Raw genomic sequence first — 20,477 nt, forward strand, 5'->3', positions numbered from 1 at the left:
TTGTTTTTTGTCTAATCTGGAATGCTCAACAGACATGTACTACTTGTATATTTATAATTCTATAATAAATAATGGACCTTATAAAGTTTTGTTTTAAATCATGTGAAAACATTCAACAAAAGTTCTAGGTAAGAAAAGGGAAAACAAATCTATTTATTAATTTCATTACAATTAACATACAAACTCACAGGTGTACAAGTGTTTACATCTGTATATATGAATAGTATAATTAATACTTATTGAGCAAAATCATTTTAAAAACCTGCAAAAAAATATTAAAAATGAAAAAGTTGACACAAAACCACTGTATTTAGTTATATAAAAATTAGTAATTTATAAAAAAACATTAAAGTTCTATTAAATATTCTTCAGTAAGTTATACAAGAATAAAAATAAAATCCAAGTAAACTTTAAAAAAACAACTTGTTACAAATAAGAAAATTGCACAAAACTGTGGGCACACAATAAGATTTACACTAACAAAATTCAGGATTTGGCACACATTCAGATACACATTAACTGGCACAGGCTATTAATGAAACAACTGCTACTAATTGTGTGTCAGTTGGAAATTCTGATATACACAGATACTTATAACATTATACAACGAAATGAAGATTTCTTATACCAATATCTATACGTGGGGTAAGATTGTTCTATTAATAAAATGAAATATCAAATGTTATTAATACTTCAGTAGTAAGTTCCCGAAAGGATTATCTCAGGCTAATTGCCCCAAGTGACATTTTGTATGTACAAAACCTTTCCAAATTTAAGGAGGGCCACAGTATTTGACGTCCATGCAAACTTTACAAAAGGGTTAACTTCGCTAGCTTTCACAAATTTTGAACTGACAGACAGTATCTGCCTTGCCAAACCCTTTAGCTACTACAGTTAAATGGTGGGATTTGACTGTTATTTTTATAATACAACCATTGACCCACAGTATGGCCACACATAGCCCATGCCTCTATCAACTAAAATACAACAGTTACTGTATATCAGTTGTCAACAGATGTCATACACGTTGATAAAGTTGGCATAAACATCTTAAACACTTGTAATGTTAGGTGGAATTCAGTAATCATGAAAATGCAGATTATCATATAGAAAAGTTTGTTGTATCACTTGGATTTTCATATTCCTATGGCCTACTCTGTATATAATTATAGAATTAAGATAAATATTTATATATTAACCAACTCAGTATAAGGAAGAAACAGTACAAACCAAAGATTTACAAAGTGAGAATACTTATAGATGACCAAGTACATTATATTAGAACATTTCTGAATATCCAAATAAGCAAGACAAGTAACAACCATTACTGATATAGAATGGCAGAATTACATTTTGACATTTTTTTAGAATATCATAGGTAGTGTGATGTCACTAAAAATTAATCACTTTTGGGAATGATATACATTCCAATGCAAAATATTCATCCATTCAGATCATAAGAATTTTGAATTTTCAAAATGGTGATACTCCTTATATTATATAGCACTCAAAAACAAAAAAATATGGATCAGTTTGGAGCATCAGGACCGTTTAGAAAGATAAATGCAAGAAGTCAAACCCCATCCATCCATGGACACAATAGCCTTATGACAGAACCTTTTGCAAAGAAAATTACATTGTAGCATTATTGGTAGGAGCATGAACATCAGACAGAGTATGACTGGACATGACAACATGAACTGTATTGATGTGGTGAGACTACAAAATCATTTTAATGTAATGTACTCAACCTCTGTATTTCCAAGGTTGATTATGCTCTATTTTTATAAAGGGGCCTACACAAACCAAAACTTATTTTTATAACATAATATGCATTTCAGATTTCAGATGTTTTTTTTTTGTTTTTTTTTGCAGATGTATTCCAAGGCTTCAACATTATCTGTATAGTGAGAAGAAACTGGCTCTTTTTATCCTATCAACTTCTATCCAACAATTAAAACCACTAAATCTGCAATTTTTATATTCTGATATCAAATGTGCCTCAGCCTAAAAAGATATACTATAGCAGCTAATCATACACCATGCCAGGGTTTAAATGTTGTACAGAGATATTAAATCATGTTTAAAATGTAGTGCTAAAAAATTCATTTTGAGATCATGTATAATAATCATTAAAAGACCACATGAACTTTTGTATAATATAAACTTCAAATTATAAAACTATGAAAAATATCAATAAGTTATGTAACTTGAGAATTAAAAACATAAAAGTTGGTTCATGGTAACAATTACTTTAAACTTTTATTAATACACAAACATTACAGACAATCAGCTCCTTGCATGAAAACTTTCAAAGCAATAGCTTGTCACTGGCATGAAAATAAAGATTTGTTTCTTTCCTTAGATAATGAACAATAAGAATAAATAACACATTTGTTTGATACAAAAGTATTCTTTCTTTAGTAACAAGAGACTATTATTAACATAAAAGTTTTCTCAGTAAAAGCATATTTTTTAGTTGTCAACAATGAGTCAAATATTTGTTTTGAATTTATACTGTTTGCACATAAAATAACTATAAACTTTAATTAGAAGAAGGAGAAAGAAATTTCCATATGGACTTTAAGAAATTACAAACTTACAACTTACTATCCTGACTTTAAAAATTTGTTTTTTTTAGCTGTTTGACATAAATTAACAACATTAATTTTAGGCTTTTCAAATAAAGTTTTCTACAGCCATCTCTACTATATACATATTTACTTCAAGTGGATTCTTTGTCATCACAGACAACATTAGAGTATCTTGCACATCTGTGAAATGTATATATGCACAAACATTCACGAGATTTCTTTATTTCTTCTACTTAAGTTGTATATAAAAATAAATAAATTATTTAGAAAGTTATCATGGGTGCAAAAATGTCCTAATGCAAAGTAATCAGAATGCTGCAGTTTCTTTTAATTGGAAACATAAGCTAAAATAGATGAAGTTTTATGATAATACTGTTGGAACAGTTAGCATTCTGCTCTGAGATTTCATGACATCATGTCTCCCCTTTCTGCTGATATTACAGTTTCATTTATATCAGTAACTTTACTTTGATAAACAAAATCATATCAAAATCATTCTGAAAACATATTATTTACAGGGTTAGGAATTAAACCTTATAAAACTGGAAGATAGAAAGGAAAGAAAATAATCCAACATAATTACACAAAACATGGAATACTTGACTTGTGTATTATAAATAAATTGTGTGCATCTGGTAGCAAAAGAAAAGTAAGATTTTATTATAATGTCACATGTAAAATGACTGAAGGGTCAAACAAATTCCATGATGAGCATGTCTGTGATTGAGTCCCAACCCCATACAACAGTATGAAACACTTGCCATATGACTGAATTTTGTTCTACAACCACCAACGAAATATGACAACGTGACCATAATCATGTACTTTAAAACAATCTATTCAATACATGATACAGTTTGTTAAACAAATCACATGATAGTAACTTGATACATGACAAAAAGTAAATTCCTACTTTTAGATCATGCTATTGTAGCTATGCTCGGCACAGGCCGAGATAAGAGAAGGGCAAAATAAAACTGACCTACAATTGTAGAAAGTGACCAACATTCTGATGAGTTAAAGTTAACTATAAATAAAAACATTTGCAGACTTCACTGTTTTCTCATCTGATAAACTCCTAGACTTAATTCGCTATCCACTACCACTCTGTCACGACTACAGGTCCATTGCTTATTAATAGAGCCTGTCACATCACAGACAATAAAACAAAACTTAGAAGTGATGTGGAACTCTAAAACAGTAGATAGCTCATTCACTAAGGTAGTTCCTCATTTTAAACTATTACTTCTATGTTTTGGTAAATGATTTTCCAATAAATTATTTTGAGAAGGTTTCATGAAAAAATGCTCCTTCTTAAACTTGACCAAAACTATATTAGTGACAAAACATTTTATAAAATTAGCATGTACATAATACTGTTCTGATAAACCTGGAGCAAGATGGCTGATTCTTAGTTATAATTTTATATTATTCCCTAATTTGACTGGTTAAAAAATACCAGTTTTAGTCCTAAGCCACTTACACATGCAAGATACTGATTCAGATCACTTCAGTGGAACTTTAAAGTAACAAATCTTTAGTTATGTACAGCTTTTCACAAACTTTATTTGTTTATAATAAAGCTTGTGGAAGACTCAAGTATAACACTAATAAAACTGATATATATATATATACAGATATACACACAATTATGTAGCTGTGTACTGAATTTGTGTTACAGCAGGAATGGCTAATAATCATACTGACCAATTGTATTTTGAGTAACAACTAATCAACATACAATGAGCTATTATTACCTACAAATATCTACTAACAAAATATTCAGTACTGCATGATATGAGAAACTTCAGTTTCAGTTACTCAGTATAAATATACAGACACAGATGTAACATACCAATCTCAAATTATACAATGTAGGAAATTAATAAAAAATATCTGCGTATACTCTATGTGATAAAACCACTGATCCTTGAAGTCCTGAATATATATTCAACAGTAATGGTACTGAAACACAAAAATTATTAATTTCGAAAGAAAAAAATCAAGTATGAATAGGAATGACAGAATGCATATTTTGTGATCTTGTTAGTACATGGCAGTATTGTGTGGATAAAATAATCATCAGAATGTATTACCACGGAACAAAGCAGTTACGGCAAAATAAAATACAAAGAAACTGTCAAACTCTCAATAGCAGGAAATATAATGTAGCTAACATTTTGGCCAAACATAGATATCCACGTTTGACTAAAACTTTAACCACATCATCATTTCCTCACAACAGACTTTAACCCATGTATGCCATACTACTTCTATACATCAGCATTTACACATCTGTTCTTTTCTTCTGTAAGGTGTTCAACAAACACAAGAATTTTCACTTCGAAGGTATGACTACTATAGTATGGTACAGCTAAACTTTGAAGATATTGCAACAATATATGAGGGAAGGAAATATTCACATCTGAATATTTAACATGAAAAGTTCCTCAAGGATTCACGCAAAAAAAGATGACACTTATTACAGTCACATGCTGTAAATGTGGTCACTTTTGAAATATCTAAAAACGTTCACTGTAGAATAATTATACACTGTCTACACCTCATATTTATCTCATTTCTGGAAAAACACTAAAAAACATTCATAAAACTATGAATTTATGATATGATATAATACATTCATAAAAATGGCATTCTAATATACAAACAAGAATGTGTATGTTCTGTGTGTTTGAAGAAAGCTGAGATTTTTACACTTAAACAAAAAAAAAGCTGTAAAAACACATTAATACACTGGTCTGTGCAAATTTAAGTCAAAATGCAATTTTAAGACTATTTCACATTTGCTAATATAGCACTTACATACTTTATTCTTGTGGGAGATTTCTCATAAATAGTACCTCTTCAAAATAGAGGACTGTACATGGGAAAAAAAAATTAAAATGATTTAGTGAAAACATTCTCAACACTGAAACGTTTCTCTCATCCTTTTATGCCTGACAAAGTATAAAAAGTTTACTAAAGTGTTTAAGAACCTTGAATTTTTTTCTTTTGTGCAGAAGATGTCAAACAGTTCTTAGTAATGTTTACTTCTATAACAAATGTATGGAACAAGATTGAGGAAGTCATTATCATATGACTTTTTATCACTAATAACTGTGTAAAGTAGCACTTTAAGTGTTCGAAAATTAGAACTTTTATTATGTCGCAGTTCGTGTATAAAAAGCCTGTTACTATATTAAAATGCTTAATAATTCTTAACAGCATTGTTTACTAGCAAAGGAAGTAAGCAATATATAAAATAATATTTTAATGCCTTATAAAACACTGCTGTTTTGCCTATATGAAACACAACAACCATGGCTATGTTTACAACTGAGTCACCTTCCCGCATGATGTGTTACATAATCAAAATTAAAAATATCATTAAGAAAACACTTGGTTAGGAATGCTAACCATCTGATTAACATTTTAAACTCATTTTTATTCAACAGTAGTGACTTTAGGAATGAGAAAAGAATCAGCTGTATTCATAATAAAAACATTAATGATTATATCAAAGACCAGACTTGGCTGTACCTGATCTTATACTTGCCTGACTGTCTTTTCTTACAAAACACGAAGACTAGCTTACCCACTTAAATATCACATAAATCTATATACAGTGGCAATAATACTATGATGATTTGGTTCATCTTTGCACAGTATGAACAAGGTCTCTCACAGTAGTTTCCAAATCTGTGAAGAGCTTAGCACACGAAGCACTACTGTTGCTGCTACAGGCACGCAACTGCTCTCCTTGACGATCCAGCTTCGTAAGCAGCTCTCTGAATCGGAATCGTCCATGAGGTGGAATGCTCTCTGCATAGCTGCTACAAGAAGACAGGAACAGTTGAACTTTCTCGGACAAGTGCATTACACTGCTACTGCTAAGTGTCCTTACATCTTTCAGTTTTTGAATATTCTCCTCAACATCACCTGAAATATCAAAAATGGTTTCTTTGCTGGATTTTTTGTCAACTTCTGTATCAGTTAAGTATTCACTAATTTCACTACTGTTTGATTCTCCATCTGCATTTCTATATCCTTTAGTTGTTACACTTCTCAGCTGAACCTGTGAAATTTTCACATTTCCACAACTAACTGACCTTGAAACAGATCCTGTAGATGGCAGTATTGACCTAGAGCATTTCATAAGTGGTTTATTAGGAAGAACAGGTTTCAAGACATGTGGCAAAGAGGAAGCAATGACTGAATCTTCATTTAATGTAGTTATTTTTACCTTAGTTGTTGGTTTCGGATCAATAATAGTGCTCTGTTCAGAAGTTACAAAAAACGTTTGAAGTTTTTTATCTTTTTCCACAGAACCAAGAGCTGTATTAAAAAGAGAATTTGTTGGAAGACAGTTTTTTTTGTCATCATAGCATTCTATTTCCTTATTCTCATCAGAATAAATTTCTTTACCCTGTGTCTTTTTTTGGGAGGTTTCTGATGACACAAGTTCAACCTGTGGACTTCCTTCAAAGCTTTTGAACATTTCCTGGATACCAGAATCTCGCTTCCCAAGTTCATCCAGACTTCTGTTTTCTGTGTAGTTAACCTCCTTACTTAAACTGTTCTCAATAAATATACTTGTACCATCTTTTTCATACTTCACACCAATCACAGACGATGGCATTTCTTGGTCTTTCTGTTCCAACACAGTAAGATTTTTTATAATTTTTCCACCATCCTCAGGTAATGGTTCTTTGTGTTTCCTTTCAAAGTTGGCAACATCTGTCTCAGCCCTTCTAACAACATCAGATACAGGTTTTATAGCTTTTTCTTCAAAGATGAGAATATTTTTACCAACCTCCTGAGCAATTACAGATGCTAGTTCTTTATTGTTCTGTTCCAAATTGGTGCCACTCTTTTCAAGTTTCCTACCAATAACATCTGTGGATTCTTTATCTTTCTTTTCAAAAATAGTTACACTTTTTTCAACTTTCCCATCAATCTCAAGTGATAATTCTTTTTCTTCAAAGATGGTGATACCTTTCCCAACCTTTCCACCTAAATTGGTAGATAGTTTTTTGTCTTGCTCTTCAAAAACTATAATACTTTTCCCAACCTTCCCTTCAAACTCAGATGATGATTCTTTCTCTTCAAAGGTAATGACATCTTTTGCAATATTTCCATCAGTCTCAGATGACAGTCCTTTTTCTTTCTCTTCCAAGCCAGTGACACCTTTCTGTACTTTGCCGTCTATCAAAGATTCTCTGGTTTTCTGTTCCAAGATGTTAATATCTTTATTCATCCTTCCACCCACCTGAGATGGTTCTTTTTCTTTCCATATTAAAGTTTGCTTACTTAAAATCTCCTGAAATGGTTGTGTTTCATTTTCTCTTTCTATGAAAAAGCACTGGGTGATGTCCTCTTGAGATGCTTTCTGTTCATTTTCTTTTTGGTGAGATGATCTTTCAAAATATAGATTTTTGGAATCTTCTCTAACTCTTTTTTCCAACTGGTGCAGCCACAGAGGTACTGAAGTTCCATCAGCATTTTCGTTGCTGAGCTTTGATTCTAAAACATAGTTTATTCTTTTCATTAGGTCACTCTGTGGTTCAGTACTGCCTTCACTTCCTTTATCTGATTTTATTCTGTGTCCTGAATTTTTACAAGTTGTTTTGACTCCAGTTTGTAGAATTTCAGCATTTCTGTCTTGATTTTTAACACCATTTGTGCCTACCATTGCTTCTGTTGTCTTTAAGGCTGCATCGCCTGTTTCATTTTCTTTCCTTTTTGCCTTAAATTTTAATGTCTCAAATAGTTCAGAAACCAGTTGATCAGCAGGATTTCTTGTAGAAATCGTATTTTCCTCGATCTTGGAAGATACTGAATTTGTTTCAACTACTGGAGTTACAGGAGGGAGAACACTGGGTGTAAAACCTTCAACACGTGAATCTTTACAAAACTCTTTAATTACAGACTGTTGAGTATTGGAAGATAGTGAATTCAATGCAGTAGAAGATACTTCTTCAAAAGAGGAACCAATACAATTTTTTGCTACCGAATATGTGAGAAAATTAGCATTTTCTGCATGATATGTTCCATCTTCAACAGGGTTAGAGTTTTCTGCATTTAAAGGATCTACAAGAACGTTTGAATGAAAAGAAACATCACTGACAGTGGCAGCAGGTTCTTGTTTATTTGCAGTAAATTCTTCTGAAGTTGAGTCACACAGATCATTAGCAAAATCAGGAGGAGGAGGATACTCATCCTGGTAAGTCAGTGGAGGAGGAGGAGGCAAAGGTAGGATGTCTGGTTCTTCAAGTTCTTCTGGATTGTTGGAGGGATCATCAAATCCATGAGGTGCAGGGGCCATATTTACCTCAGAACACCAAAGTATGGGACTAGCCATGTTACCACAAGGAAATCTACTAGTTTTATTTGATAAAAGGTCTAAAGTTTGTTGATTACCAGCACCTTCAGTGTTATCTTTGAGTATGGAAATTTGGGGAACACTCAATGGCTCTGATTTTGTTCTGTTATTCAAGGTTAACCTAAAATGACTGCTACCAAAAGTCATAATTGATGGGTTTTCTTGACTCTCATCTTGAGTGTGTGTTTTTCCATTGTTAGATTCACCTTTTGAATGTTCCCAGTTATCTTTGATATTTTCCCAGATTTCAGAAGAGCCTGGAACTGCCCTTTCTCTGGAAGACTTCCATTCAGGTTTGGAATTCTTTGGTACTCTTGGGGAAAACACAGGTTTAAATGAAAGATGCTTCATTTCAGGAACCGGACTAGTTTCTTGTGGACTCCACTCAATATTTTGGACAAAATCAGACTTCTGTCTTGGAAGTAATATTTGAGAGTTATGCTGCATATGTTCCAAATCATGTTTCTGAGGAAAAGATTTGAACTGTTTAAGGGGAAGAGTTCCTCCCAAACCTGTTCTATTCATAACATGTTTGAGAAACCGTTTTGTCCGAGGATGAGATTCAAAAGAGTTTTCCACCTGTTCAACTGAAGAATCTCCATCTTCTGCAACTGAATCAGGAGGAATACGAGTTCCTGCATGAAGTCCATGCTGTCGGAGAGACTCTAGATAAGCCCCAATTCGTGCTCCTTTTGGCAAAGTACCATAACGATTGATGGCTCTTTTCACATTTTGAACTTGGAGAGCTGCTACTTGAACTTTCTGAGCTTCAGGAATTTTTCCTTGAGGCAGACTGTTGTCTTTTATTCGTTGCTGAATGTTTGGTGGGTAAGTCCTAGTTTTTTTCAATTTCTGTTGAACTGGTTGAGAGCGACTTGGAACACTGGCAACAGAGCCAGCAGGATGTGTTTCGGAGTCTTCCGTGTCTGGAGTCACTTCTCGCAGATCTCTTTCACTTTCCCCATTACTGCTGTTAGGCTCACTCAAATCTCTATGTGGAGAGTCAAATGTTCTCTCTACACTGTTTAGTGAACCTCTACCCCCCTCTGTATTTTCTTCAATACCAGTTGGTCTGTCTTGACACGTGCTGTCTCGGAAAGAGCTAGTTCTTTTTGGTGGTAAGGGAGCTTGCTTGCTGCGAGCCCCTGGTCTTCTGAGCTGAACCAGACTGCCTCGATTAGATAAGATAAACTGCTGGGCAGGTGACCCACTACCTTGTGTTCCTGAATAATGATATATGTGTAAAATAAAACTGGTTCAATTGTCTGAATGTTATGACTAATAATGAAGAAGAAAATCTTCAGATTTTATGATTAAAATTATCTACAAACTACTTTGCACATTACAACAATATAGTTACAGGAAAAGAACCAATATTTTCTTTCTGGTCACAAAAGCTTTTCTTGTTTTTAGCTATAACTAAAAGTTAAGTCTCCTTTCATTGTAAGCTATATTTTATCAAAAATAATTAAATGAATTTGTTCACTTCATTAAGAAAATAATGACACATTGATAACCAATACTGTGCAGACCCTGTAATAAAAGTAAAAGCTGGTTCAAAATTATCTTTCCTATTTTAAAATATGATAATTAAATAACTAAGAAAATATAGCCATGTAGTTTTCAACATCTTATTGCCCTATGAAAAAAAGTTTTTATTTCAGGAGAAGTGTTACTCCATACACGAAAAGGCTTAATGTTTCATTTGGGTTGCAGAAACAAAGACAATGACTGTGGTGCAACATAATTGCACATACCAGAAGAGGAAAGCAGCATGGGGGTATGTTAAGGATATCATGTATCACATACCTACAGAAAAGATCACAAAGTTAAAGACCAGGATAATGGGTGCCATCATCACTGAGCATATTGTAGTGAACATGGATGGAAACTAAATATTAGTTAAGTCATGCTGGTATTCATTAGTAGTGTACATGCACATTGAGTTTGGCTACTATGTGTTGAAAACTTCAGAGCTGTATTTCTTTTGTTAGTTAATTATGAAATTTCAAAACAGGTAAGATAATTTTGGGCCACCCTGTGTAACATTAATCATTTTTATGATGATTAACAGACTTTTAGTTTAAGGGAAAACTGATTAATTATGGCAGGCTTAAACAAACCTAGAAGCTAAAAAAAAATTATACAGGCACAGCATTTTAAAAACTGACTGTTCAAGTGGATTTCATATTTACTTTTAAAAAAATTAACATTTTCCATGTTCCTAATAACAATCTTACTATTCATTAACATCCCACAATAACAACTACTCCAGTGAATGTAAATGTTCACAGATAACAAAGAACAGTTAAAGAACAACCAGTATTTTTATAAACTTATCTTACATAAAACTGCTAGTAACTCCTTAATTAACAGATTTTATAAATTTCCTATTATAGAGACATATTTTTCATAGGTACACTTCCTTCCACTCACAAGGTTTGCTATTATCATGCATTGCTGCCTCTAACTGGAATCTAATGATTCTAACATGTTTCTCGTGTATATCATCGTGCATCCTCTCTCCACCAATAGGAGCACAGTACACTCACATGGTGCATGTAAATCTCTCTATGCACTTCTACCAAACTATCACTTCAAAGTCTGGCAGAAAACTGAGCACCAAAAGTGTGTTGGGAAGAAGGATGGGAAGTGTGAGCACAGAAAGGTACCTATTAGAAATATATTTTCAGAATAAGAAAATTGTAGCTTCCAATACAGTAATTCTCTCTTCTCACAACGTTAGCTAGAATCCTACACTAAAAAGGAGGAGAGACTGGTGCAGGGAAGAAGAGGCAGTCCCCCTGAAAGCGACTGAAGAATACCAATGTATATGAAAGAGTGAGATCTGAAGATGGAAACCACATCATTTTTAAGCTAGATAAACTCTTGGCTCATTTGTAAAATATCAGGATAGAAAATGAGATGAGCACATCCTAGTGGGTAAGAATGAGATAGGAAAATGATCCTGAAAAAGATATTGAAACACAATCTCATAATTAAAAAAATGGGTAAACAAGGATGTAGGGTAGGGCATAGTGGACTGTACTCGGTAAGTCAACTGCATTCAATACCTCCTCACAGGGTACTGACATCTGCACAAAGATATGATGAGGATCATACTGTCTTCAAATCAAATCTAAAAGCCAGAGATTGAGAACCACTCTGATTCCCAGGTATGACACAAGGATTAGTTCTCTGAGCTATCAATCCAAGAACTTGACATCTGATATTGAAAGGATGTCTATCACACATAATCAACTCCCAGAACAGTGAAACAGGCTGGGACCTTCCAAATGTTAATAACATCCCTGTAAAAAGAAAAACAATGGACATTAAGGATAGAACCAAAACAATTCTGCATACCACCACTGTGATCCACAACACAAACAGAGAAAATCAAGGGAGGAAGACAGACAATCCAATTTCTGTTGAATGGGGTGCTAATATCCAAGTTGCAGTAGGATGAGGGCTCCCAATCGAAGGGATAAACTGCATTTTTGATGGCTCAATTCCAGTGGTTGTGTAAATAAATCAGGAGACCACATCATCCAGCAAGGTGACAGCTCAACTTCTCTGGGGGCTATGTTTCATCTACATCAGCAGAACACTATCACCTTACTCATGACTGAATAGTTATAGCCATCTTTTTTAGAATTTATTCAAGAGGGTACTTCCACAGTCAACCACTCCAGTGGCTTGGAAATGGAAAGTGATAAGGACTTCCACATCCACTAGAAGAAAGGAGGGTGAATACACAGTGAAAAACCAGAGGAATGTTATTACTGGAAACAGAGCAATGGGTGACCATGAAACCATATTTTGAAAAGCAAACAATACAGTTTGATTCAATTAAGGCATGGAAGGGATAGGCTATACTCTTCTGCTTTACCCATGCAGTCTATTGGTGGTATGGTCTGAAACAGGCATGTTCATGAAGCAAAAGCATTGTGAAATTATACACATGCAAGGTATCTTGTGGAAAACCCCATCTCATCTGTGAACATTGCAGGATCATGGAAGACAGGACAATGCAACATGGCTGTACAATGTGGATTTCAATTAAAGAATAACTTGTGAGACACTGCTCACCACAAAGCAATATCCAAATAATGCATAATGAATGTAGGAGTTCCCCCAGTGGCCAATAAAGATGATATACCAGGGAAAAGATAAGGATGTCAAATCTGACAAAAAGAGATCTGTAACAAAGTCTAGGAAAGTAAGTCGTTGGGATCAAAAGCAAAACACAATTGGTGCAGGCAGAAGCAGTAAGATTTTTACTTGAGGAAAACTGTCTAGGAATAAAGAAGCAGAAGCAGACACCACCGAATGAAACAGCACAGGCAATAGAACAATGGAAAGCACAGAACAACACAAGTCAATCTGGATCAAGATGAGAATAAAGATTGATAAAAGGTAAGGCTTATAAGTATCCAAACACAAAAGAGAGAAAAGCAACAGAACAGGAGATATGAATATAAGATTCTGTGAAACATGTTAGAAAACGTGTAAAAGAAGTATAACAGATATTGCAATAGCAGTATGATAGGTATTTCATGGTAAGGCCAGGAAGAACTGATAAGGAAGGTGAGAAATAGTGGAAGCAGATGTGGCAAACCCCCATCTCCCAAGGACAAACACATTAATTTAGGTCACTGGTAATAATTATAAAACAGATTTAAAAAAGTAACAGTATAAAGTATAAACCATGAAAAAAAACCAAAATAAATGATAGTTCGGTAGAGCAAAGCTGTTCTATTTAATGGTTTGTCAGTCTTATAGTAATCAGTAATTCTATATATCATGACACCACTACAAAACTCTAGTTTGCTCTAGTTCACCTTGGTCAGGAATCTGTTGTTCTGAATTTTCAACAAGTGTATGTACATCTGGAGAACTCCCACTTTGTTGAAGTTTGTACAAAAGGAATGGACTTTGTCGTTCAAGCTGCTTCTGAACCTCTGTAGAAAATAACACCATATGTAACACTACATGATCAAAGCTTTTCTACTGTCTTTCTATGAAAAACGTGGAACAAATAGCATCAGTACAGATGAACATATAGAAAACGAAACAACAGTTGCCTAGCCTAAAAACTAGATTTGTTTGGAAAGCAATTTTAAATCCTGACTTGTAGAACATTTTGGCTATAAAAAAGGTGGTTCTCCAACAAATAAACCCAAACAGAACACTTACACAATATTCACAGGGCAGAAATCTTAATTCAGTAAGAAAAAAAACAAACAAACAAGGCATTCACAATATATAAATCAATGTTCTTTTTGATATCAGTTAACATGTAAAGCTAAAAATACTTCATAATCAATACTATACAAAAAAAAGTACCAGTAGTAACAATTAATTAGCATGAAACATAATTCAGCTGTTTTGATAAGTACTGAGGAATTTTATCAACAAACATAAGTAAGTAACACGTAACGTAAACTATACATTCCTGAAGCTGGTTATAAGGTATGCATGAAAAATAAAACCAGTTTGTAACAGCTTTAAAATAAATTATTGTGAAAAAGAATTAAAAAAGCAAAAAATAACACAGATAAACATTTACATGTGTTGACTTTATATCATTGGTAAACATCTTATATTGGCTTTCTATTTCATCATACCAAGTTCTAACTAGTATTCAAAAAATCATACCATGTTCTAACTAGTATTCAAAAAGAAGTTAACTCCCATAAAGGTAAGCAGACAGGTTATATACACACACACATTTATATACAAAATAAACTTATGGATATACATGTAATTCCATAAAAACACCTACCTTCCGTTATACTAGAGTTTTGAAACATGGTTTCCAAAGTAAGATGGATATTTTCAAATGTTGGTCTTTCTGATGGCTCCCATAGCCAACCTTATAACAAAATATTCAGTAGCAATTAAACTTTACTCAAGAAAAAAAAAACTATCAATATACACTTTCAAAGTTTTAAGAACACCAAACATACTTCAACACAAATGAAACATTTAAAATGTGCCTTTCCTCCATCTGGAAAACAGTTAAATGAAAAGAAAAACAAATAAATAAATATGTACATATACAATTTTAACTTTTATGATATCAATAAATAATTTGATATCTCAGTGCATACATATATAATTCTAATTCAAACAGCGCAGTGTTTAAAGTTTACTCTTCCATTATTCAGACAACACAGGCTAATTACATTTACTAACAAACAAACCTGAAGTTAAAAAGTAATAAAAAAAGAGTGGACCATTTTATTTTAGCAGGAAATTTAACCTCATATGTATAAAGTTATGTTGTATTGCTTGTCTTTTGAATTGGTTGTAATAACATTTAGATGTACCAGAATTTCACACAAGGTGTAACAATAATATACGGGAATGATGCAAATGTCACTCTACCATTACTATGATTTATGTATATCATCTTCTCTCTCTTTCTTTTGTTATAACTAGTTGAAATGCCATTAATCATACAAAAATGTGTGAAAGTGATCCATTGTGTTTGTTGGTTTTTTTTTTTTTTTTATTTTGTACAAAGCTACTCGAGGGCTATCTGCATTAGCTGTCCCTAATTTAGCACCATCACCCATCGCCAACTCTTGGGCTACTCTTTTACCAATGAATAGTGGGATTGACCACACATTATAACACCCCCATGGCTGAAAAAGTGAGCATGTTTGATGCGACAGGGATTTGAACCTGCAACCCTCGGATTACAAGTTGAATGCCTTAACGCACCTGGCCATGCCAGACCCGATCCATTGTGTAACTAGTTGAAATGCCATTAATTTATCTTGCCAAAACGTGTGAAAGTGATCCATTATGTAACTAGTTTGAATGCCATTAATCTGTCTTGCCAGAACATGCGAAAGTGATCCCACTGTTTTTACACTTACAGTGCACATTCTGAAGTTGTAGTGACATTGTGAGGGTGTCTGGTGCCCAGAGGCAAAACATAACTTTTATTTAACAACATATTACATTATGTTAAACAGTAACATAGAAAACTCCTTCAAAACAACTGAAAACACTCTTTTACTTAATTATCTATTTGTTTTTGATGGGGAGTATCAATTATCCACAAAAAGTCAAACTTTTGACTGCCAGGAATGTAGGTTGGCATGAAAATGACTCTCAACTGTATTTATTCAACTAATCACTAATTCAATGAATCACTAAGCAAACATATTACAAAATTTATATTTACTATTAATTATGTTTGTACATACACACATAGAGACACACTTAAAGCAAAGAACTTTTCTGGCCTTAACTGTTACAAAGTTATCAATGACTTGGTCAAAGTTGTGTTTTTCTAGTTTCCTTTTTACACAGCAGAGGGCCAGATTACAGAGAACATCTCGCTCTGTTGATGGTCTGAAGTATGTAAAGATTAGCTTTAACTTGCTTAATGAACAAAATAGCTACAGTACTTCTGAAGGTGTACATATATCCAATACCATACTTAACAAAGACATTTTAGTAAGCCTTAGTCTTATGGGAACAGCTAAATTCTTGGTAAATTGGTTGTTAATTTGGCTTCCCTTAAACTAATCTCCTTAGGGCAAATGCCTTTCCTGTGTACCCTTCTCATGATACCACTGTTTGTACAGTAACTATAAGGGCAGGACTCAAAAAATCATCAAGGCACACAGCTTTTGTATTACTCTACACTAACAGCTTTTTACACTTTTTAAAATATTTTAAAAAATATATTTCAAAAAGAAGATAGATGAGGATTAAAATAATCCTTTCTAAATAATTGAAAAAATTAAATTACAAAGATATTCATACAAAAATTTACAGCATATCAGAATTTCATACATTACATACAAGGAAAGCACAGTTGCTTGGTGACCAAAAAAAAAAAAAATTCAGTATTTCTTGGGAGGGGCTTTCTTGAGACTGAATAGTGGCTTCTTCACCCGTATGATTACCAACAAAAAGATTTATTGCAATAATGACACTGAACTTCTTATAAAAGAAACATTATACATAAAAACTCTCCTTCTGACCATATGTAATATACACTCTTCACTAGATTTAAACTTATTTTGACTAGTTCAACTGTGCCACGTTTTCATTTTCTCGTCTTATATTTGTTTATTCAGATTGTTTACTCTTATGTATACGTTTCTGTTGTAATAACAAATATCATTCTTTAATAGATTGTTTAGGCAGAGTATTTACAATGAAACTTTGTATAATGGACAGCAACTGCCTGTTGTGGAGACACAAATGTCGAGGACAACGTTTTGAAAATCTTCTGCCTGAAGACAAAAGGTGGAAGATTTTCGAAACATTGTCTTCGACACTTGTGTCTCCCCAACAGGCAGTTGCCATCCATTCTACAAAAGTTCAACAAGTATCATATTTTCACAGGTTTATAAGGAATCAGAAAGAATAATTAACTTCAATGAGTCATAAAGTTTAATATTAATTTACACAATAAAGCATGTGAATATATATGGTAAAAAACAATTATATCAATCACTATTTGGAGTTGTATACTCAAGACTCACAACTCAGGTAAGACTATTTTCTTTTTTGCAAAGAACTTATGTACAGTTCTGTAAGAGTTAATAACTTCCTTCCATTCATACTATTGAATCAAAAAACTTCTCATTTCTGTCAGTATCTAAATGTGGAAATTGCACAAACCTTTAAAGCTTTTTACACACTTTACCAATCAAAGTTTTATATCACAACTGTTTAGGCGAAGTGGATTGTTTTATGTCTACACAATGACTTAAAAAAATTAACATTTTCCTAATCTGAAACTGTATTTCCAATAAATACTCACCTCTACAAACATGCAGAAATGCTACTTCTTTTGCACATCCGTCTATGAGATTTAAATTCCACTAGCCTTGAGCTACATCCCACCTGAATTCACACAATTAATGTAAACTGTACTAGTGCTTAATGACATTTTTATGAGACAACAGCCCTCCACTATTAGGAGGGGAACACAACCTCCATGAACAGTAACACCTCTGTGCACTTGCACTCATTATAACTCCATTCTGAGAGGCGGCAAAAAAAGAAAAAAATGCACTGGAAGTGAGGAAGATGATGGGAATGTGTACAGTGTTGAGTGTCTATCAGAAATATATTTTCAGATCAGGAAAATGTCAACTTCCAAGACTATAAACTCACCTCCTCACATAGAAATGCCTGAACCCCATGTTGATTGGTGGAGAAGCTGGTGCCAAGATTAAGCCTAGATAAGCTCCTTTCAAAAAACACCTGAAGGCAAAGATTCCATGGGAACACACCAATGGGAGATCGCATCTTGTCTCATCCAAGAAAAGAGGGAAAAGCTAAAAAAGGCTGAAACTTAAGAGAGATGGATGGAACCAAGCACCCACAGACATGTTATTGGCAAGCCAATATGTGTAGTATCATCAATGTGTGATCAGACCATACTGTGTATGTTCACCACAACTCTACTGCATATACTATGGTTAAATGTAGAGAGTATATTCATTGTGAGGGGTAACCCAAACTATACTGAGAGTATCACCACTGCCCTACTCCTCACTGTATTAAGTCCACCTGGTGAAAGGATTCTCTATGGTCTAATATCCTAGCAGCTACAAACTGGTAAGAGGAAGGGTCTTCCATGTTCAACTTGAAGAAGAAAGACAGAAATAACATGGACTGGGAAGACACAGAGAAGTGCCTGGATTTCCACCAGACAACCAGTTGGAAAGGCTTTTTACTGAAGACAGTATAATGTGTGACTAAGAAAGCTTATTTTTATAAGCAAGCATTTTTCATGATAGTCAATGGAATTAACAGAATCTAGATTGGACAGTTGAGTGAATTTTTATATCAAAAGGATACCTCAAATGGTAAAGTGGAACATCACATCTCCAGTTGGTACTGGTAGAGCCCAAGTAAATGGGTTGAACTATTTCTGTTATCCTGACTCAATGAGGATTTTTGAGAAATAAACAAATGCTGGCAAGTAACACCAGCCACCTGCTGAGATTCTGTTCAATGGAAAGGGAGCAAAATAAAAATGAAACATACTTATCCATTTCAAAGATGGTGGATCAACTGAAGTATGGTAATCAATAGAAGTTTAAATCCTGCAGGAAACAAAACAGTAAGATGGTGAAGAGAATGAGGGATAACATGTGGGGAGTCATCTAGATGCTCACTTGGAGCATCTTGTCTGAGGGGTGGCAAAAATGGGAAGTAAAAGAATGAGAAAGATGAAGAATTAGATGTAAAATAGCATACAATTAGCATGAATAAACAAACCAGAAAAACTGACATACACATGGAGTAAAGATGGCAGAAGAACAGAGTTCCCTCTAAGAAATGGGGTCCCAGGATAAGAACAGATGATGGTAGTAACCCCAAAAAGGAGATATTTATAATAAGCAACAATGAATAGTCTGAAAAGATAACAGAAGTCAATCTGCATCTGAACAATTGTAGAGGTGAGAAACAGAATGAAAGAAGATAGGACAGAAAGTAGTCATCCTCCAGAGTAGCAGAAGACTGAGATAGAAAAGTACAGTCTTGGTAGAGGAATATATAAATGCAGTGAAAGAGGGGGTGAGAAGCATCAAAAGCACAGATATCTGAATGACAGCAACCATAGGTCAGAAGGAAAAAAATAAGATGTGAAAGAAAGGTGGTACAAAGAGCAAGAAGCCAATGATCCAAATGGAGCATGATGATAGTGTACAAAGCCACATTAAAGACCCAGTCAGGCATGAGAGTTAAGCAAAGTGGCTGGTGAAGAAAGAAGGAACAGAAGAGAGTGGAGAAGACAGAAAAGGAAATCATCCTGTGGGGCTGAAAAGGTGAAATATAGTAAACAATGCCACCAATAACCAGCAATGATGCAGACCAACAAATCATGGTTAAAGTCTATTAAAAAAGGTGTTTCACAGTAGATTAGCTGGGAGGAAGAGACTGATGAATGGATGAAATATGAAAAACCACCATATTTATTGATAAACAGACAAAGTTGAAGAGCAACAGGAATGTGACAAGAAAAAGGTTACAAAAAAGGATAGTTTGGCCCTATGGGCAACAGACCAGACAAATTCCACACATGAAGACAGAGGAATGAAAAACGAATGGATATGTTTAAAACAACAGTGTGGGAGGGGGAGTCTAAATAACAAGCAAAGAAACAGAGGAAACCAAGGATGGCTTGGCCAGAGGTGTCATCCTAAGACTTCAGTAGGAGCGTCCTGTATCAAGTTAATGAGACCTGAGGGAAAAGTCAAAGAGGAGTATAAGATAGAGGTGAGGGATGATCCCCAACTGAGTTTTTCCAGTTACATCTCCCACTGCTGTTCAGTTTTTCCAGTTACATCTTTCATTGTCACTCAGTTTTTTCAGTTACATATCCCATTGCCACTCAGCTTTTCCAGTTACATCTCCCATTGCCACTCAGCTTTTCCAGTTACATCTCCCATTGCCACTCAGCTTTTCCAGTTACATCTCCCATTGCCACTCAGCTTTTCCAGTTACATCTC

The 20,477-nt window shown here is 34.0% G+C and overlaps 1 protein-coding gene across 4 annotated transcripts in view; it reads right to left on the reverse strand.

Moving 5' to 3' along the window:
- Positions 1–127: 127 nt before the first annotated feature.
- LOC143243313 (uncharacterized) overlaps positions 128–20,477 on the reverse strand; it is a 38,181-nt gene continuing 17,831 nt past the window's right edge. For all 4 annotated transcript variants that reach the window (XM_076487167.1, XM_076487163.1, XM_076487175.1 and 1 more), the window contains 3 exons: positions 14,765–14,854; positions 13,821–13,940; positions 128–10,199 (listed from right to left, as the gene is read on the reverse strand). In XM_076487167.1, the coding sequence (XP_076343282.1) occupies positions 6,247–10,199; positions 13,821–13,940; positions 14,765–14,854 (4,163 nt within the window). In that variant the 3' untranslated portion in view covers positions 128–6,246. The remainder of the gene's footprint in view (positions 10,200–13,820; positions 13,941–14,764; positions 14,855–20,477) is intronic.

The sequence above is a fragment of the Tachypleus tridentatus genome, chromosome 2 (assembly GCF_004210375.1).
Source record: "Tachypleus tridentatus isolate NWPU-2018 chromosome 2, ASM421037v1, whole genome shotgun sequence".
Taxonomy (NCBI): domain Eukaryota; kingdom Metazoa; phylum Arthropoda; class Merostomata; order Xiphosura; family Limulidae; genus Tachypleus; species Tachypleus tridentatus.